The sequence below is a fragment of the Octodon degus genome, unplaced genomic scaffold, assembly GCF_000260255.1.
Source record: "Octodon degus isolate 3935 unplaced genomic scaffold, OctDeg1.0 scaffold00016, whole genome shotgun sequence".
In the NCBI taxonomy this organism is placed as follows: Eukaryota; Metazoa; Chordata; class Mammalia; order Rodentia; family Octodontidae; genus Octodon; species Octodon degus.
This window is the reverse complement of record NW_004524592.1, coordinates 22,015,183-22,032,337: the sequence shown is the minus strand read 5'-3', so window position 1 is coordinate 22,032,337 and position 17,155 is coordinate 22,015,183. Positions and strand designations below refer to the sequence as shown.

Here is a 17,155-nt window from a genome sequence, read left to right as displayed (position 1 = left end):
AAAGAAAAGACGAAAAGAGAGAAAAAAGTTTATTTTGTCTTGACTTTGTCCTTTTGGTCTCCTGTGTCACGTGTGTTTGTTTCTACATTGGTCCCCCGAACACCTTTGTGTGCATTCTCCTGCATTTGCTACGGCAGATAGCAGCCCTCGGAAGTTTCCGTACAATATGGCGGTGCCTCGCAAATCCTAAACCTTCCGTACAGCATGGTGGCGCTCTATCCGGCAGACCGCTGGTTATGACGCAATTCCTCTCCTGCGCAGTAGTTTTTGACCTTTGAACTGGCAAGTACTTCTTTTTCCCTCTTCCGGGTACGGCGTCTGGAGGTATGGATGGCTGTTTCTTGTTCTTGTCTTATTCTGTTTACAATCTACCGCCATCCGAATTGTTGCGGGGTCTGGGAGTTCTCGGGGACGGTTTTTCGAGCTAGCGTAAGGCTGAAGGGTGCAGGAGGGAGGCTGTTGGTGAGCAAATTATCGATTTTAGCTTCGGAAGTCGTTTAATGCTGGCAGCCCTTACGAAGCGTTGACGGAACTCGCCACCGCGCTTTGCCACTTTCGCCGTACAGAATCAGGAGGCGGAGGAGCCATGGTTGGGCCGCTGGGACTGGAAGTTCCCTAGCCTTTTCTGATCTTAGCACCCGTGTTTTCACCCCGCGGTCCTGAAAGTCTTCAGGCTGTGGAAGGGCGGGAACCGGCAGGTCCGAGTGGCTGCCTCCCTCAGGGCTTGCGTTTTACGGGTGGTGTCAGAGAAGAGACAACCCGTTCAGGGGGTTTCTCCATTTGGAGATGCCCACGCGCGCTGGCCTCTCGGCTCGTTTGCGCAGGTCTGCGTGTCAGTTCGGGATGTGATAGCTCCGCTTTGATGTAATGTTAGGCGCTTGTGACAAGTTGTTTATGTGCTATGTCGCCGGCTTGCTAAGTGAAGTTATGAACGGGGGAAAACGGTTGCCGTAACGCAGGGGCACTGTCTAGTGTCAGAGCGAGTTGTAGTAAGAGGCAGGTGCCCTGGATTGAAGGCCGCTTGGGAAGACCTAAGACCCCGGCTTAGTTGTGGGGAGACGAGCTTTGTACTTCAGAGCTCAGTGGTTCTCCACCTTGGTAGGAGTCCTTTTTCGGATACCATTGCAAACTTCAATGCTGCCTTTGAGTGTACGAAACTAGCGTTCGTGTCTTCCATTACTCCCTGCCTATTTGGCAAGCTGTCACTGAGCGATGTACATTTCCAACCCCTTTCATTTACTTATTTTGAGACTGGTGGTGCATGTATGATTGTCCCAGTGGGTGGCTTTATATTTTATTCCTTAAGAAAACCTTAAGGGCTGGCCAAATAGCTCAGCGGATTAAAGCGCCAAGCAGACCCAGGGACTGGGGCCCCTGGACCGTGCTGAGAAAGTGATTGAGACTGGGTGACTGGGTGTGGTAGTGCAAGCCTGTAATCCTAGCTCTTGGGAAGCTGTAAACAGGTGGATCACAAGTCCAATCTAGTAGTGAATCCCTGAACACCCTGTAGACCCATCCTAAAAAAATACAAAAAAGACCTTAGAGAAAAGTGATAAAATCTCATTGTACCCCAGGTAGTTTTAGCCAGTGGGACCCTGTTGGATATGGGTTCTGTATAAATTATATGAAGATGCTTTAAATTTTGAATTACATTGTAATGAAAAACTTGACCTGGTTTTCAGTTTAGGCCTTCACAATGGTCCAGCGCCTGACGTACCGTCGTCGGCTTTCCTACAACACTGCTTCCAACAAAACTAGGCTGTAAGTATTTCCACAAATTAAAATTTAAGTATTGTTGTTTACTCTTTGTAGAATGCTGAGACACTCTTATTTTCTTCTAGGTCCCGAACCCCAGGGAATAGAATTGTTTACCTCTATACCAAGAAGGTTGGGAAGGCCCCCAAATCTGCATGTGGTGTATGCCCAGGCAGACTTCGAGGGGTGAGTGATCTCTGTTCATGGCAAGGGGTGGAACTTGTGTGATAGTGGAAAGTGACTTGCTAAGCAGGTCAAGAACGTAGATCTTGCTTGTAAGTTAATACTCGGGTGCAGTATGCTTTAGGTAGTCAGTGTTCCACTTCCCTTTGAAATCTCTACATTTGCGTTACCACTGTAAAATCCAGGAGCATTAGGTTCTGTAAAGCACTGTCAGACGGTTTTATGTTTTCTTTGTGCAGGTTCGAGCTGTGCGGCCTAAAGTTCTTATGAGATTGTCTAAGACGAAGAAGCACGTCAGCAGGGCTTACGGGGGCTCCATGTGTGCCAAGTGTGTCCGTGACAGGTAGGTAGTACATGAGCAAACAGGCTTCCTGAATCCGTGTGGAGGTGTGTGTTGCCCTGTGTGCTGGGCTCTAGGACATCCCTGGAGACTGGAGGAAGTAGTTCCTAAGTTGGCTTGCCTTTGAAAATGCTGGTGACTGAAAATAACTGATCCTGGGCAGAGTAGTCAGGGACAGAGGAGTTATATCAGGCTTTGGGGGCATTCTTCACTGGAAGTGTGCTTTGATTTTGTAGGGGGAGCAGGTAAAAAACATCTGTGTTAGTGATTTGATCCTGAGTGAATGGAGGGTGTGAGGGAACAGTGTGTGGGGAGGCTGGAGCAGAGAGGGGTGCTCTGCAGTGGGTAGAATGCAGAAGGCAAGGCTGTGGAGGGCCTTCCTTGCAGAACAAGAGCTGGGTTTTTGGCTTGGTTCTATTAAAGAAGTAGGTTTTGAGCACAACCAAGAACGGTGCATTAGAAATGCAGAGTAAGTAGTAAAGCCGTTTCTTTAATGAGAGATGGGTGTTTGGGACAGACAGCCTGCCCTTGGAAAGGTGAGGAAGTGGCATTTGCCTGAAAGATGGTGGTGGTGGGGGGTTCCGGATGGCAAGGTTGGCTCAGCCTCAGCCCTTTCAGATTCCTTGTGGGAGGAGCTTCTGCTCCACATCTTTTTGGGAGGAAGGGAGACTAGCATGAGCAGTGCTGAGGTGAGCTTAGGTTTGCCGAGAGGGAAGTGAGAGCCATGGCGGGCCCTTCCCTGCTTGCAGCTGCTTCTGGAAGGTGGCCTGGTGCATTTCTACCAAGCTGCATGCAGCATGCATTGCATGAAGGCTGATGGTGAGTTCTGCTCAGGCATGTCACGTCCCAGAAAATGCAGGACAAGTGGGACTTCCATGAGGGACAGGGAACAACTTGAGAATGTAGAAGTTCAGGTAGCTGGGAGTGTGGGAGGTGGCACTAGAGGTGGACTCTGAGTGACGGGTGCCTGTGGGCAAGAGGCAGAGGGCCTTCAGGGAAGAAGGGGAGGCGCGTGTTCACAGCTGGTGCTAGTGGAAAGTGAGCAGATTTGGGCTTCGCGCTTGAAGATTTTTATTGGCCTGTGGGTTCCAAATTTGATTGAACCCCTGCCACGGAGCCATTTACAGTGGATTCCCCAGTGTTCCTGGGGGTTGCATTTCTAGAGCACCCACAAACTGAACGAGAATTTCAAAATTGGCTATAAGTATTTTTTTATAGTTTAAATATGCTTTGTCTTCAATAGTTATATAATTTAATGAAGTACAGTTAATAAGGCCTTAGAAGGTGCAAGGCATTGGGCTGCATCTCAGGGATCCTAGGGCTCTGAGGAGAGCAGGAGATTGGTGCACACTGACGGCAGCTTGCTAAGGTACAGGAATGCTGGAATATGATGGATTACAGGGCTGCGCCCAGTCAGCAGCAAGGGTGCCTGAAAGACGTTCAGTTTCCTGTTTATACTACATTAAAATAAATTGCCAAGATCTGCCTCCTTTATTTCTGAATTTTTAGTGCCAAGCACATGGCTGGTTTTATAATGTGGTTAAAACATTCTGAGACATTTTGCAAATTGAGTTTTATCTGTGTGTCCAGGATCCTAATAATACAGAAGCTGCTATTGGTGGGGTGTTGTCTGTGGGTGCTCTCTCGGGAGAGTGGGTTAGGGTTCCTTGCTTTGGTTTAGTGTTCCTGCTGGAAGTGGCCAAGAGGCCAGCCAGTGATTGCAGCTCTTTATTATACTTGGCACTTGTGAGTTTTACTTGCTTTTCTGAATTCTTTGATTGCTTGTTCAGTTCTTGAATGATACTTGTCTTGTGCTGGGGAAGCTGCTCACCGACTGTTTTCCTCCCTAGGATCAAGCGCGCTTTCCTTATTGAAGAACAGAAAATCGTGGTGAAAGTGTTGAAGGCTCAAGCACAGAGTCAGAAGGCTAAATAAAACATGAAGCTGTTGCAGTAATAAAAGATGGAAAGGCTTGTTCTTTGTTTTGTTGTAATTTTTGTCTTCGTGTACAGGCTTGGTCTCCATGGTGTTGGGAGGCCCTGTGTTTGGTGTTGCTTTCTATGAAGCTGTGCTGGGGTCACAGATTGAGTGAGTTCCTGGAGGCAGCGCTGGCCACTGCTTAGACATGTAAGCGCCCTTTGTAGCCCAGGGCCCAGAGGGGTGACTGGCCCAGAAGCTAGCAAGTGCTCTGCCTCCGAGCACCCCCCACACACCCTTAGGGTCCTGCTGTGTAGCCTGGGCTGACAACCTGATCTTCCTGCTGCAGCCCTGAGTGCTGGGCTTATAGGTGTACACCAGCACCTAATCCCTCTTGAAAGTTTTATTCTGAAGCTTTTCCACAGTGGCCTTCAGCTTGTGCTTCTATTTCACTGTCCCAGGTAGCTGGTATTTCAGGTGGTACACTGTTGGCTATGGAAGCGCTTTGAGAAGAATGGCTTTAAAACTCAAGTACCATTTGATTTTCATGGTCTTTTCCCCTTGTTTTGAGGCAGGGTTCCACTGTAGTACAGGCTGGCCCTGAGCACCTGCAGGCCTCACCTCAGCCTTCTGACTGTCCTTTATGGCAGTGGGCCTGACACTTGGGTTGGTATCTCTTGGAAACCTTACCCCGTCTTCCTGTGCTTAGTTCTGTCGCAAGATGGTCTGTGGGAGACCCGCACCAATTCATGACCTGATGAGGAACCCTTAGGTCAGGCTCATAGAAATCAGATTACTCTTTGTGTTAGTCTAGGTCGGAATGTGAAAATAGAGACCTGTTTAAATGTATGATGCTTATTTTTGGCAACTTAGTAGGAAAAAGGCTGATGGCTCATCTCTGCTTGGGGTGCTGGAGATGGTCCATGTGTGGATGCAGGGTCACTGCTCCACGGGCAGTTTGCAGTCAAGTTTATTTCCTGTCTCAGTGGAGGGAAGGCCCTCCCGCCATTTGTATAAACCCAGCAGTGGGGAAGCCAAACTGCCCTTCACTGTTCAGCGCAGGCATTGCTGCATCAATTGGTATGATATGACATGTTCTGTGTGTAACCCTGACTGTCCTCAAACTCAGGCGATTTTCTGGCCTCCCCTAGGGTGGCAGGCAGGCCTGCCTGAGGATTTCTCAGCCCCAGCGCTTGACAGCAGTGTCTCCAAACACCTGGTTTGCCATATGCCTGGTCCTAAAAGCACAACCCTGTGAATCTACCGTTTGCGTGAGAGCAGGTGCTCAGGTACAGCTAGAGAAGGCCCTGTGGAGCTGGAGGTGCAGAAGCCGTGTAGTGACAAAGTACCTTCCTCTGTGCCCTGTGCCAGCTTCAAGGTTCTTAGTGCAGCAGGCCTGAGCCCGGGATCTTAACTTTTGCACACCGTTGAGTTTCGGCAGAATGCGAAGCGGGCTAACAGGAATCTGAAGGCGAGAGCATTGAAGTGTGTACTTGTTAGAGTTGTTCACGTGGTAATGGCTTCAGTAACGGGATTTTTACTTTCCGAACATGGAGACAATTTAAAAATCTCATTTTACGAATCCAGTTTGAACAACTGGATGTTTTCCCTCCCTTTTTGTCTTCAAAGTAGAAGATTGCTATTATAAGTCCAAATTGGAAGCATACTGTATAAAATTTCAGCCTTTTCCCCAGCATAACCCCCGAGATTATGTTTCTTTTGAAATTATTTTAGTGGTTGGCTGTGCCACCAGATCCATGTGACATAATTTAAATATTTTCTTTCTTTGAGCTACTTGCCGTTTTCCCTCATTTTGAACCTCCTTTTGTATTTGGCTGTTTCACGTACGCTGGTTTTCTGCTTTCGTTCTTGCACTGGTGTTGGAGGCTGGCGCTTAGAGCTGCACAGAGCCCTGATTGACGTGAGCCTGGTCTCGCCTCTGTCCAAGCGGCCAGCATGAAGTCTCTGACTGCTGGGTTTTGATTTGATAAAAAAGCAGTGACACTTTTATTGAATCCAGTTCTGTGTGTGACAAAGTAATCCTGACAGGTTCCTAAAGGACATGTGAATGTAGTCAGTGGTTTCCCTTTCAAAGGCTAGTTAGTGTTTCTCCTTCCATCAGTTGCCTGTAAATTCCATTAGCAGATTGAAGGGGGTCTTTTGCTCTTGAAAGAAAATTTCCATATGTTTAAACAGATGCAGTTTGTTTTCAGGCGCTTAATGACATACTTAGCATTTTTACCCTAATTAGGAGCAGTGGGTCCCTAAATTACAATGGGTTTAGTCCTCACCTCTGAAAATCCTGCCCAGAATTGGGTAAGGTTCTCCATAGCTGCTTTTCCCGTCAAGGTAGAACAAGAGGTACCAGGGCACCCTGCATCTCTTTCCAGGGCTGAAATTATTAGGGTAAGAATGGTTGCACCTGGGCAATCATCGGGTGCTACAAAATCATGTTTTCTCTTTCAGTTAAATATTGGCGTACAGCTGGATATTATCTCAGACTCTGGCCTGTTATCACAACTTACATAAGGTGTGAAAGGACCTCTGATACCCAGCACGAGTGTGATAATGATTTACACTTCAGTAGATTTTTTTTTTTTTTGTATTTTAGGGAAAGGTCTACAGGATGTTCAGGGTCTCACTACTAGATCAGACTTGTAGTGATCCGTTTACAGCCTCCCAAGTGCTGGGATTACTGGTGCGGGCCACCACCATGCCCAGTCTCAATCACTGTCTTAGGCCTGGGGAGAAGTTTTGTATAATGTATAAATGCTTATCAAAATTTTAATTTGGGAAAGTTGGCGTGGTGGCCTGTGCCTATAATCCCAGCACTCAGAAGGCTGAGGCAGGAGAATGGCAGTCTTGGGCATTTAGTGACTAGTTGAGACCCTGTTGCAAAATTTAAAAAACTAATAGGTCTGGAGCTATATAGCTCAGTGTGAAGGCCCTGAGCTCAGTCACTAATATACACATAGACACACAACAATTCACTGTTGACATAGCTTGTTGTGCTATATAACCCAGTGCTAAAAGACCTTGTTTTATTTTGTTGACACAAGGTCTCACTATGGAGTTCAGGCTGACTGAACTCATTCTACAGTCCAAGCTGGTGATCCTCCTGCCTCAGCCTCCCAAGCGCTGGGATTACTGGTGCACACCATCACACCTGGATCAAGAGCTAGTGATCCAGGAGAAAGTGCAAGCTCTTATCGCCTGGCCCAGTTGGCTACAGATGCTCCTTGTTCAATGACCTGCATGTTTAATGAGCATTGGGACTTATAACCCATCTGTGTTTGCAACCCATCTGTGTTTGCATAGCTCTGTGCATCCTGTTGGTAGAGCATCCATCTCTTTTTCGTATGGCCCATCTTGTTTGTACAGGACTGCAGTTACTGCTGATTGTACTGAATAGTATGCAGTTTTATGCTCTGCTATACATTACTGCATGTAAGAGTTACGGAAATAAAGTCACTGAGTTGCAGTTTCCTTGGACAATGTCTTTGTTCTGAATATTGTAATGTACATGCTTTATACAAGTCCTTGTTTAGCGACCAGTTTACTGAACGACCCAATCACAGGAACAGCTGGGTCATTAGACGAGGAGTGTGTGTATATAGATTGCACAGAGCATAGGGTCAGTGTCATAACTGTTCAGCTCTGCTGTGGTAGAGTAATAGTAGTCACAGATAGGAATACCTGTGTTCCAATAAAGTTTTATTTACAAAAGCAGATGTCTAGCCAGATTTGGCCCAGCCCTCAGGTTATGTCATGGAACCTCTACCCCGGATGAACCTACTTCCAGCCAGAGCTGTATCTGACTTTACCCATAAGATAGACTCCAAGTAAGACCAACATAAAAGAACCTAGGCCCAATGAGGGGATTGATCTTTAGATCGTATTTTGAGGTGTTTTGTTAGGTAGCAATATGCTACTAAAACAGTGGTACAGTGCAGTAGTGCGCTTTAATTTTTTTTAATTTGATTTTGAGGCTGGGTTTCACTGTACTCCCGAAGTTGGCCTTGAACTTCTGTGCTCAACAGTCCTCATACCTCGGCCTCCCAAGTAGCTAAGCCTACAAGGACATGCCACCACACCCAGCTTGAGTATCATTGCTGGTATACTATGAATTCCGGAATGTGTACACATTACACATTTTTAGATTGTCATCCAAAATTTTGGATAGAATTTTTTTTTTTTTTTTTTTTTTGTCTTTTTGAGACGGTCTTACGATGCAGTTCAGGCTGGCCCTGAACTCACTTTGTAGCCCACGCTGGCCTCAGACTCGCAATGATCCTGCTGCCTCAGCCTCCCCAGCGCTGGGATTATAGGGGTGTGCCTCCACACCCTGCTTACATAGAAATTTAAACCACTGCCAAGAGACTGGGCATGGTGGTGTGCACTTTAATCCCAGCACTTGAGAGGCTGAAAACAAGAGAATCACTACAAGTCCGATCTACTTAGTGAGACCCTGTAAACCCTGTAGACCCTGCCCTAAATACAGGAAAACAACAACAACTTGTAAACCATTGCCAAGGATGTTATTTGTAGCAGCATGAGCATTTTAATAATTTTGAAGATACCTTTTCCATCAATTTTATAATTAAAATTAAATAAATTAAGTAAATAAAGCTATGTGGTCATTTTTAAGACAGGAGTTGGCTCTTCAAACTACTGAGGTTGTATATTTGCCCTTTGGCATGTATCACCATTCCCATTTTTTCCATAGATTTGTTTATTTTCTGTTTTTAAATTAATTACATCTCTTAGTCCATTTTGGTATACATAATGATCACATTCATTATAGGGAATCTACACCTGTGCATAACACAATTTGATTCTTTTTTTCCCATTCCCCCTTTCAACCCCTTCCCCTTCTTATTTACAAAAGTTTCGTTTCCATGTTTGCCTTCTTTTCTTAGCATTTTTTTCCTTTCTTTTGCTTACAATTCTTTGAGATGGAGTCTTACTGTCTAACAGTCCTCCTGCCTCAGCCTCCTGAGTGCTGGGAATACAGTTGTGTACCACCACACCCTGCTGTGTTTTTCCATAGATTTTTAAACTGACGTGTGTATGTTGTAAGTCCCTTCCAGAATGGTGATTAGTCCTCTACCTAAGAGAGCAAGAGTCCTGAGCACAGCACAGGCCTTGCCGCATTTGCCCCATCACTGCCTCTTCTGATGTGATCTCCTGGCCTCCACCCCGAGGGCTCCATCTCAGAACCAGCCATTTCCTGGCAATCTGGGGACAAAGGTAAGGACGTCAAGTGGCAGTGCTCACAGTCCCCCATCCTGTTCTCCCTTGTGTCATTTTGGGGGTCCTGGGGTGGGCCAGACCAACTGGCTGCAATGTGAGGTATTTCCCTGACAGAAATACCACGCAGACCTGCCCTTGGTTTTATTTCTAGTTAACGTTATTCATGACTTGCTTACCATGCACAAGGCCATGTTCTAAGCTCTGGGTTGAACAAAATGGTTAAAAAGCTCTGGCTCGGTGGTGGTTTTATTACAGGGCCAGGTGGCACGCAATGAATAAATCAATGAGTATTGAATGAATGAATGAATGAATGAATGAAATACGAGTAAGTGAACCAGTGAATGAATGAATGAATGAGATAATAGAACAATTGGTGAACACTACAGACAACAGGAAAGCAGAAGAGGGCTGAAAACGCAAGGTACAGTCAGGGCTGCAGTGTAAACTGTCCCCACCCCAGGAGGGGACATGCAGGCAGGATGGAAGGCAGTGAGGAGGGACCCTGAGGAAGTGCAGTTCTCTGGAGGCGGGAGGTGCCATGGGCCGAGCAGAGCGAGGGAGAGGTGGAAGTGAGGTCAGAGACTTTACAGGTGCAGTCAGGGTTAGAACCAGTGCCAGGTCACAAACTACAGTGAATATTTACAAATAATTTTTTAAAAATTTGTGCCAATGGAAGACACATTGCCACTGATTTCCGCCCCCAAAATCTACTGCCTTATTTCAACACCCTCATCCCATTCCTCCTGCCACTTCATGCAGCAGCGCTGGAGTCCTCTTTCCTAAGTGTCTTTAGTTCTGTCTCATCTGCTTCGACATCCTGAATTGATTCACAGTATTTCCCTTTCTTGTCATTCTGACTTTGGGGAAGACTACAGTGGCTGAAAACATGGAGTCATGTTTTTATGAGCTGGTTGGAGTTCTCCTTCTGGAAATGGAAGAAGAGTGGGGTGGGAAGGCATTGGGGTGACACCTCAGGGAGCTTGTGCGAAAGCTGATCTTCTAGAAAGTGCTTTGCCGCACAGTAGCGATGCCCAGCACCCTCAGAGCAACCTCAGATAACCTTGGTAGTTAAAGGACCACAGAAGTTTGGAAGACCCCCAGTCTGAAGATCTCTGTCACACTGAAAACAGTGCTACAGCTGGCATTGACTGGTTTGTTGGTTCTGCACCTCTTTTCTTGTCTAAGTTGCATACTTCTGGGAACCTGCCATACTTGCATTATTGTCCTGCAGTATGTTAGGCACCTGATGACTCCAGGCATGGGCCAGGGTCCCCAAGGGCTGCTATGATGGGAACCATGGCCAGCTGTGGAGGGCTACAGGGCTCACCAAGGACAGAGTCAATCATTGGTCCAGGCCAGGACTGAGCCCGAGAGGAAGTCTGTCCCGTGCAGGTCAGTGCCGCTCATCAGATTCTCCGGGGCCCTGCATGAGCTTCCAATAGCCAGTCAGACTGATCTGTGCATGGAAAGCCTGTTTATTATTATCTGAGCCTCACTAAACCCATTTGAATATAAAAAAGTACTCTTTTTTTTTTTTTTTTTTTTGGCATGGTTTTAATAAATACTGAAACTTCTAGGAATGCAACTCCTATGTAAAACCAGCAAAGGTTCTATTTTTCTTCTGAATGTTAATCTGGAAAAAGCCAACATTGGTGGAAAAGTAGTAACAATCCATAAAACTTTGCTCTTCTGCAAGGTAATTCAAGATTCTGAAGTTTTTAAGAAAAAAACCAAAATAGTGTGTGGTGAATTTGCTCATTCACTTTTTTTTTTCTGAAATCTTTGGTGCTATATGGTGTTTGTGCAAATTTAATTAATAATGAATTCTATTGTGCTATGATACGTAAATCCACCATGCTCTTTCCCAGAGCATCATTTCTAAGTCATCTGCATTCTGAACAAGTTTGCAAGCCACTACTATGGGCAGTTCAGAAACATCAAAGGGTTCTAAGTCCATTCACATTTCGAAAGTTCTGTTGGATGACTTGAAGAATTCACATCAATTCACTCAACAAACCTCACCTGTGCTCCGCGTGGATAGCAGGTTCTGTGCCCACAGTGACTTTAAGGAAGATGTGGGGCCCATGGAGTCTTCCCTCCCCTGCCCCCTTGCCCACCAGCTCTCTGCCACAGATGTGGATGTGTGGCTTGGTGTGGTGACAGAGTGCCAGCTCCATCCTTATGTGGCCTTGACATGTTACTTGCATACTCTGAGGCTGGCTTAGGTGGCAGGCAGGGCCTCCACTAGGAGACAGCTGACGCAGATTACTCCAGGGGCTTTTTCATTTCTCTTCAAAATCTAATCTCAGAACACACCTCCCGCCAACCAGGTTCCTTCCAGGGGAGTTTATGCTTTTGGTCTTCAAGCTCCTGCAGGTGGGCTGACAAGGAGTGCTGAGTGGGGGGACTCTAAGGCCACTGATAGCCAGGGTCACCCTGTCCACTGCAAACACCGAGCTGACAGGCAGAGCTGAGGCCAGGACAGCAGGAAGAACACACACAGCATGTGGCACACAAGATTCCTTTTCTGAGCTGTCCTTTCTTGTTTCTAAAACCTGAGCCTGACCCAGGCCTGGTGGCTCATCCTGTAATTACAGCACTGTGGGAGGTGGAGGCAAGAGGATACTAACTCCAGTACACATCTAAGCAATTTAGTGAGACCCTGTCTAAAAACCAAACCAAACCAACCAAACAAACAAACATTTTTAATGGGGCCAGTGAGAAGGATCTGTCTGAGTTTAGTCCCCTGGACTGCAGATCAAAAACAAAAGGCTCACCAGAGTTTGATGATGTAACCTAAGTTTGTCACCTTCAGCCTCCTCTGGAAGCTGCTGCTCAGCAGGTTAAAATCCAGATTCCTGAGCTGCTGCGTGATGTCCACCAGCAGAAACTGCTTGCTGATTCTCCCCGAGATGCAGTGAGGGCAGTGGGAAGGATGTGAACAGCGTTAGATAAACACAGGGGGCCTCTGGCAGGTCCATCCTAACCGTATAGGTACCGCGGAGCAAGTTTCTTACCTTGTCTCTCACCTCGCCTATAAAAATAAAGACAACAGCCAGCACCCCTGAAGTTCCACAGGGCAGTGTAATAATATTTTGGTTTTGTTTCTAGTGTTTTAAGACAGGGTCTTGTATGTAGTCTAGTCCTACCTTGACCTGTGTAACCCAGACTGGCTTCAAACTCATAGCGATCCCCCTGCCTCAGCCACCTGGCCACCATGCCCAGTTTTGTTTTTGTTTTTTTATGTTTTTAGTACAGGGTCTAGAGAGTCTCACTACATAGATCAGACTCCTAGTGATTCTCCTGTTTTTAGCTTCCCAAGCACTGGCATTAAGGTGCACGCCACCATGCCCAGTCTCAATCACTGGCTGAGCATGCCTTGGGGGCGGGGCTGGCATGGCATACTGGGGATCGAACCCTGGCAGCTGCTGCTCTGTGCCTAGGCAGGCACTTTAGTCTGCTGAGCCATCTGGGCAGCCCTTGCCACCCCCAGTTTGAACTGTGTAGTCCATGCCTACTGTTAGTGCCCATCCACCTCCGTGCACACTGTGGGGCAGTGCAAAGGGCATCGCAAGGCCAGTGGGGTCCGCTCATTGCCGATGATGAAAGAGAAGTGGCGATGGAAAGAGAGCAGAACGCAACTGATACCTTCCTGGATTGTGTTTTACCCAAAACAGTTTTTTTTTTTTTTTTTTTTTTCCCCTGTAAGGAGTCACATACATGCATGGTACACACACGCACACATGCACACACACACATGCTTAGGCTGATGTGCCAAGCTGTATTTGATTAGTTCCGGGCAGAAGAGCATTAGGGCATCTGAAAACCACAACAGGAGACGTCGATTCTGATGGGCCTAAAGCTCGGGGTATTTCCTTTCAACTGAACTAGAGGGAGAGTACTTTGATATAGGGTACATATGGAAATATTTTACAGCACTCTTAAAGAGTTAGCTATTTTGTTCTGTATCTTTGCTCTTCGATGTGCATGAGGGCCGACAAGTCAACGTCTTGGAAGATTCCATGTGGACCCTCAGCTGGAATATTTTTCTTGAGCCCGGTTGGTTTGCTTGTGCAGACTGCCGTGCACATGGAGGACAGCGCTGACGGCCCCTGGAGCTCCTCTCTGCAATTCTGCTGAGTGAACCAAGGACCTGGCCCTGGGCAGCTTGGCCCCGCAGGGAGGGCTCTGCGCTTCCCACCGACTGCAGAGGTGTGGCTGGAGGGGTGGGGCGCGTACCTTCTGACTCACGCAGTCCAGCCCCAGCCCTTCCCAATCTGGGAGTGAGACACCTTGGAAAACCATTCCTCACTCACATGAATCTATTAACAGTGGTTGCTTTTAGGGAGAGGAAGATATAGGAAAGTGGCTTTTGCTTTTTATGTTTTATCCTTTGTATTTGATGACTCTAAATACATAATCTTAACTTTTTAGAACAGAGATCATAAAGCTGGGCGTGGTATTGCAAGTCTATAATCTCAGCACCTGGAAGCTGAGGCAGGACAACTGGCAGGAGTCCAAAGCCAGGCTGGACTGCTTAATGAGTTCAAGGCCAGCCTGAACTATATAACTAGACCCTTTCTCAAAAATAACAAGGGCAGGGACAGGAGATAGTTTGGAGGTCTAAGCGCCTGCCTGGCAAGTGCAAGGGCCTGGATTTGACCTCTGGTACCACATGCCACTGATCAGCTATGAGCTGCATAGTGAAACTTGTACCAAATAAATAATTAAAAATAATAAAACCACAACCCCCCCCAATAACAACAGGTGATGTTCTGAGCCATTTTTGTTACTTATTCTTTATAGATTTCTATATTGAAAAATGAAATGTAACAAGCACACTTTTAAAAGCCTAACTAGGAATAATTCTTTTTTTTTATAATTAACTTGCTTATACATTTTTTAAAAATTTACAAGTCTATATGATTTGCAAGGCAACTAGATATCAAATAATATCCTGGGTTTGATATTTTATTCATCTGAAAATGATGCTTTCACAAGATTTTTCTTTCATCATTAAAAGCGTAAACCATTTGCACTTAAAAGCCGAGCTCGGAGGCCGTGGAAGGCAGCCCTCTCCATGTAATATGTAATTACTGTTCCTCCATCATTAGTACCCGGGTAAATCTCTTTTAAAGAAGTTTGCCTTTTTACTATGCCTGTGAATGCAGTTTGCAAATCTCAAGGTATCAAAAATACATTTTGGCCAGGCTAAGACTGTGTACGACTGTTTCATGTAAAAGAGAACTACTGCCCTGCTGTGGCCACGGAAAGAAATTCTAGATGGGAAGTCAGGAAAAAAAAAAAAATCTAGTTGAATTACAACCGCTTTGCTTGTCAGATGGATATGTCCAGCATCACCTCTAGCTAGTTTTTAAATTACTGTCTGATTAACTCTATTGTGGGCATGTGTTTCCTGTTTTTTAAAATTTAGACTTCTGCTGAGCATGGCAACCCATTGTCCAGCCTCTGCCCCACGTCTCCACCTCTCGTCCTGCCCCACTGGTCCTTGAAGGTAGAGCTGTCAGATGGGAACTTCTGCAACTCCTTCACTCTCTTTAACATCTAAAAACTTTATTTATTTATTTATTTATTTATTTATTTATGTTATTTATTGGAACCAGGAATCAAACTCAAGACCTCATGCTTGCTAGGCAGGCACCATACCTGAGCTATCTCCCCAGCCCCCTAAAAACTTCAATGTACAGGGCTGGAGAGATAGCCCAGTGGTCTAAGCACCTGCCTGAGAAGCACAAGGACCTGAGTTTGATCCCTGTTACCACATGCCGCACCAGCCCTGAGAGCCCCAATCATGCTATGCTGGCCCGGAAACTGTGTATAGTGACCCACACCTGTAATCCCAGTGCTGGGGAGGCTGAGACAGGAGGATCACTATGAGTCTGAGCTACATAGTGAGACTCTGTGTCAAATAAACAAAACAAAAAAAAAAAACCTTTATGTACATAACAGTACGCACTTTAGACAACAGGCCAGGTCTCAAGCCTGTTACCTATGTCAGTAGGCCTCAGTTTCCTTATCTGACAAGTAGAGAAACAGCATCTACTCTGAAGAATTACTGGGCAGGTTGCAGAAAATGCTGGGTGTTTAGCTTAGTCGCCTGATACCTCTGAGCGCTCCGCTGTCTTCTATGGAAGATAGCATAGCTGATACCAAGCTAGACTTTATCCCTGTGGGGCTCTGTCTCACACTCTTTTGCTATCATCCTCACTGTGTTCAGTTCCTTATTCTCCTCTCTCCTTAGGAAGCTTGGTCCCTACCTCTCCATGATCATCTCTCCTTGTTTTACACAAAATGCCTGTGTGCATCAGCCTTTAGTTGCTGAGACCAAGTCCCCCTTATGTATAACTAAAAGAAGAAAAGTTGACTGGGGCTCATGGCTACAGAGGTTTCAGTCTGTGGTCAGCTGACTTAGCGGAGAGATCAGGGTGGAAGGACATGGTGGAGAGAGACTGCTTATTGTGGCAGCCAGGAAGGTGGGGGGGGGGAGGGAGAGAAAGAGAAAGAGAAAGGGAGAGAGAGGGAGAGCCAGAGCCACAAAGACAGAGAGGCAGAGAGCGACAGAGACAGAGCAGGGACAAGGACACATGCTTCCAGGTTACACACCCAGTGGTCTTCCTCTAAGCAGTGTCCAGATCCACACAGCACATCCAGTTGTGAGCTCATTGATGGATTCATCCATGAGAAAAATCATGTTAGAACTTCTGAGGAGAGGACAGAGTGGTGAACAGCAAATGAAGGGCCTCTCTGAGACTTGGGGTCCAGATGCTACAATACAGAAACACAAAGAAGAGGGAGGAAAGTAGGTCCCCGGGACCCAACCAGGATGTGGAGTGAGAATTGAAGCCCACAGGGAGAGCAAAGAGACAGGATGTGAATGAAAAAGAAAGAGGTGGCAAGTGGCACTGTCTCCCTGAGCCCTGAATCATTGCATAGGAGGTGTGACTCCAGCCTGCAGACACACAGCGACTGCTGGTGACCTCAGGGCCCTCCACAGAGAAATGCAGTGGAACAGAGCAGTGGACACAGACTGCAGTGGCTGGTGAGTTATTTGGGATCAGATGTCCCCCAGGAGAGGGAGACTGGCTGGTCATCTTGGAGAGGGGCCAGCTGAGCTCAGAACTCAGAGCCACTTCAGGCTGGCTCCATCTCGTGGCTCCCAGTGTCTGGGTGAGGCAGAACCGAGTTCAAGCCAGCAGGAGGCCAAGGAGCTGAGTTCAAGCCAGCAGGAGTCACACGAAGTGTTATGGCCTGAACAAATCGGGTTCCAGCCTCACAGCCAGAAACCAGCTTGAATGGCAGTGGAACTAATGGTGCTGGCTTGCTGGAACTAATCAACATGGACCTGGACTCTGCCCCCTTGTCTGCCATTGGCAGCAGACACCTGCCTTAAAATGGGTGTTTTTAAATTATTTTCTTCTCTTTTTTTTTTCTTGATTACTTGTTCTTGTTCTTATTAGTATGAATATTGCTTCTAGATTTTTGTTGTTGTTCTGTTCTTGTCTTTATTTCTTCCTTCTTTCTCTCCTATCCTCTTCACAGTTTCCGAAAGTTTGCATAAACTTCCTTTGTTCTCCAGTCTTGCTTCTAATCTCATTCTCTCTTTTCTTCTTCTTCTTCTTCCTCCTGCCCTCCTCCTCTCCTCCCCTCCCCTCTTCCTCTCCCTCCTCTCCTGTTCCTTCTACTCTT

At 46.5% G+C, this 17,155-nt stretch overlaps 1 protein-coding gene across 4 annotated transcripts; it reads left to right on the top strand.

Moving 5' to 3' along the window:
• The first annotated feature begins 287 nt into the window (after positions 1-287).
• Positions 288-4,256, top strand: Rpl34 (ribosomal protein L34). 4 transcript variants are annotated; one of them, XM_004626687.2, is made up of 5 exons: positions 288-324; positions 1,688-1,761; positions 1,842-1,941; positions 2,178-2,281; positions 4,129-4,256. In XM_004626687.2, exons 2-5 carry the CDS (start codon positions 1,697-1,699, stop codon positions 4,211-4,213), a joined length of 354 nt encoding a protein of 117 aa, XP_004626744.1. In that variant the 5' UTR covers positions 288-324; positions 1,688-1,696; the 3' UTR covers positions 4,214-4,256. The 4 variants fall into 4 exon arrangements, with proteins under 4 accessions (XP_004626744.1, XP_023565938.1, XP_023565939.1 ...); XM_023710170.1 differs by lacking the exon at positions 288-324 and adding an exon at positions 340-462 and having other exon boundaries at positions 1,683-1,761; XM_023710171.1 differs by lacking the exons at positions 288-324; positions 4,129-4,256 and adding exons at positions 340-462; positions 3,113-3,191 and having other exon boundaries at positions 1,683-1,761.
• Positions 4,257-17,155: the final 12,899 nt, after the last annotated feature.

What these genes read in the sequence shown, in the direction of transcription:
- Rpl34 (XM_004626687.2), top strand. Translation starts at nt 1,697, where the DNA reads ATGGTCCAGCGCCTGACGTACCGTCGTCGGCTTTCCTACAACACTGCT. An exon ending in GCTTCCAACAAAACTAGGCT is followed by an intron (nt 1,762 to 1,841) that starts GTAAGTATTTCC and finishes ATTTTCTTCTAG; the next exon opens with GTCCCGAACCCCAGGGAATA. An exon ending in GCCAAGTGTGTCCGTGACAG is followed by an intron (nt 2,282 to 4,128) that starts GTAGGTAGTACA and finishes TTTCCTCCCTAG; the next exon opens with GATCAAGCGCGCTTTCCTTA.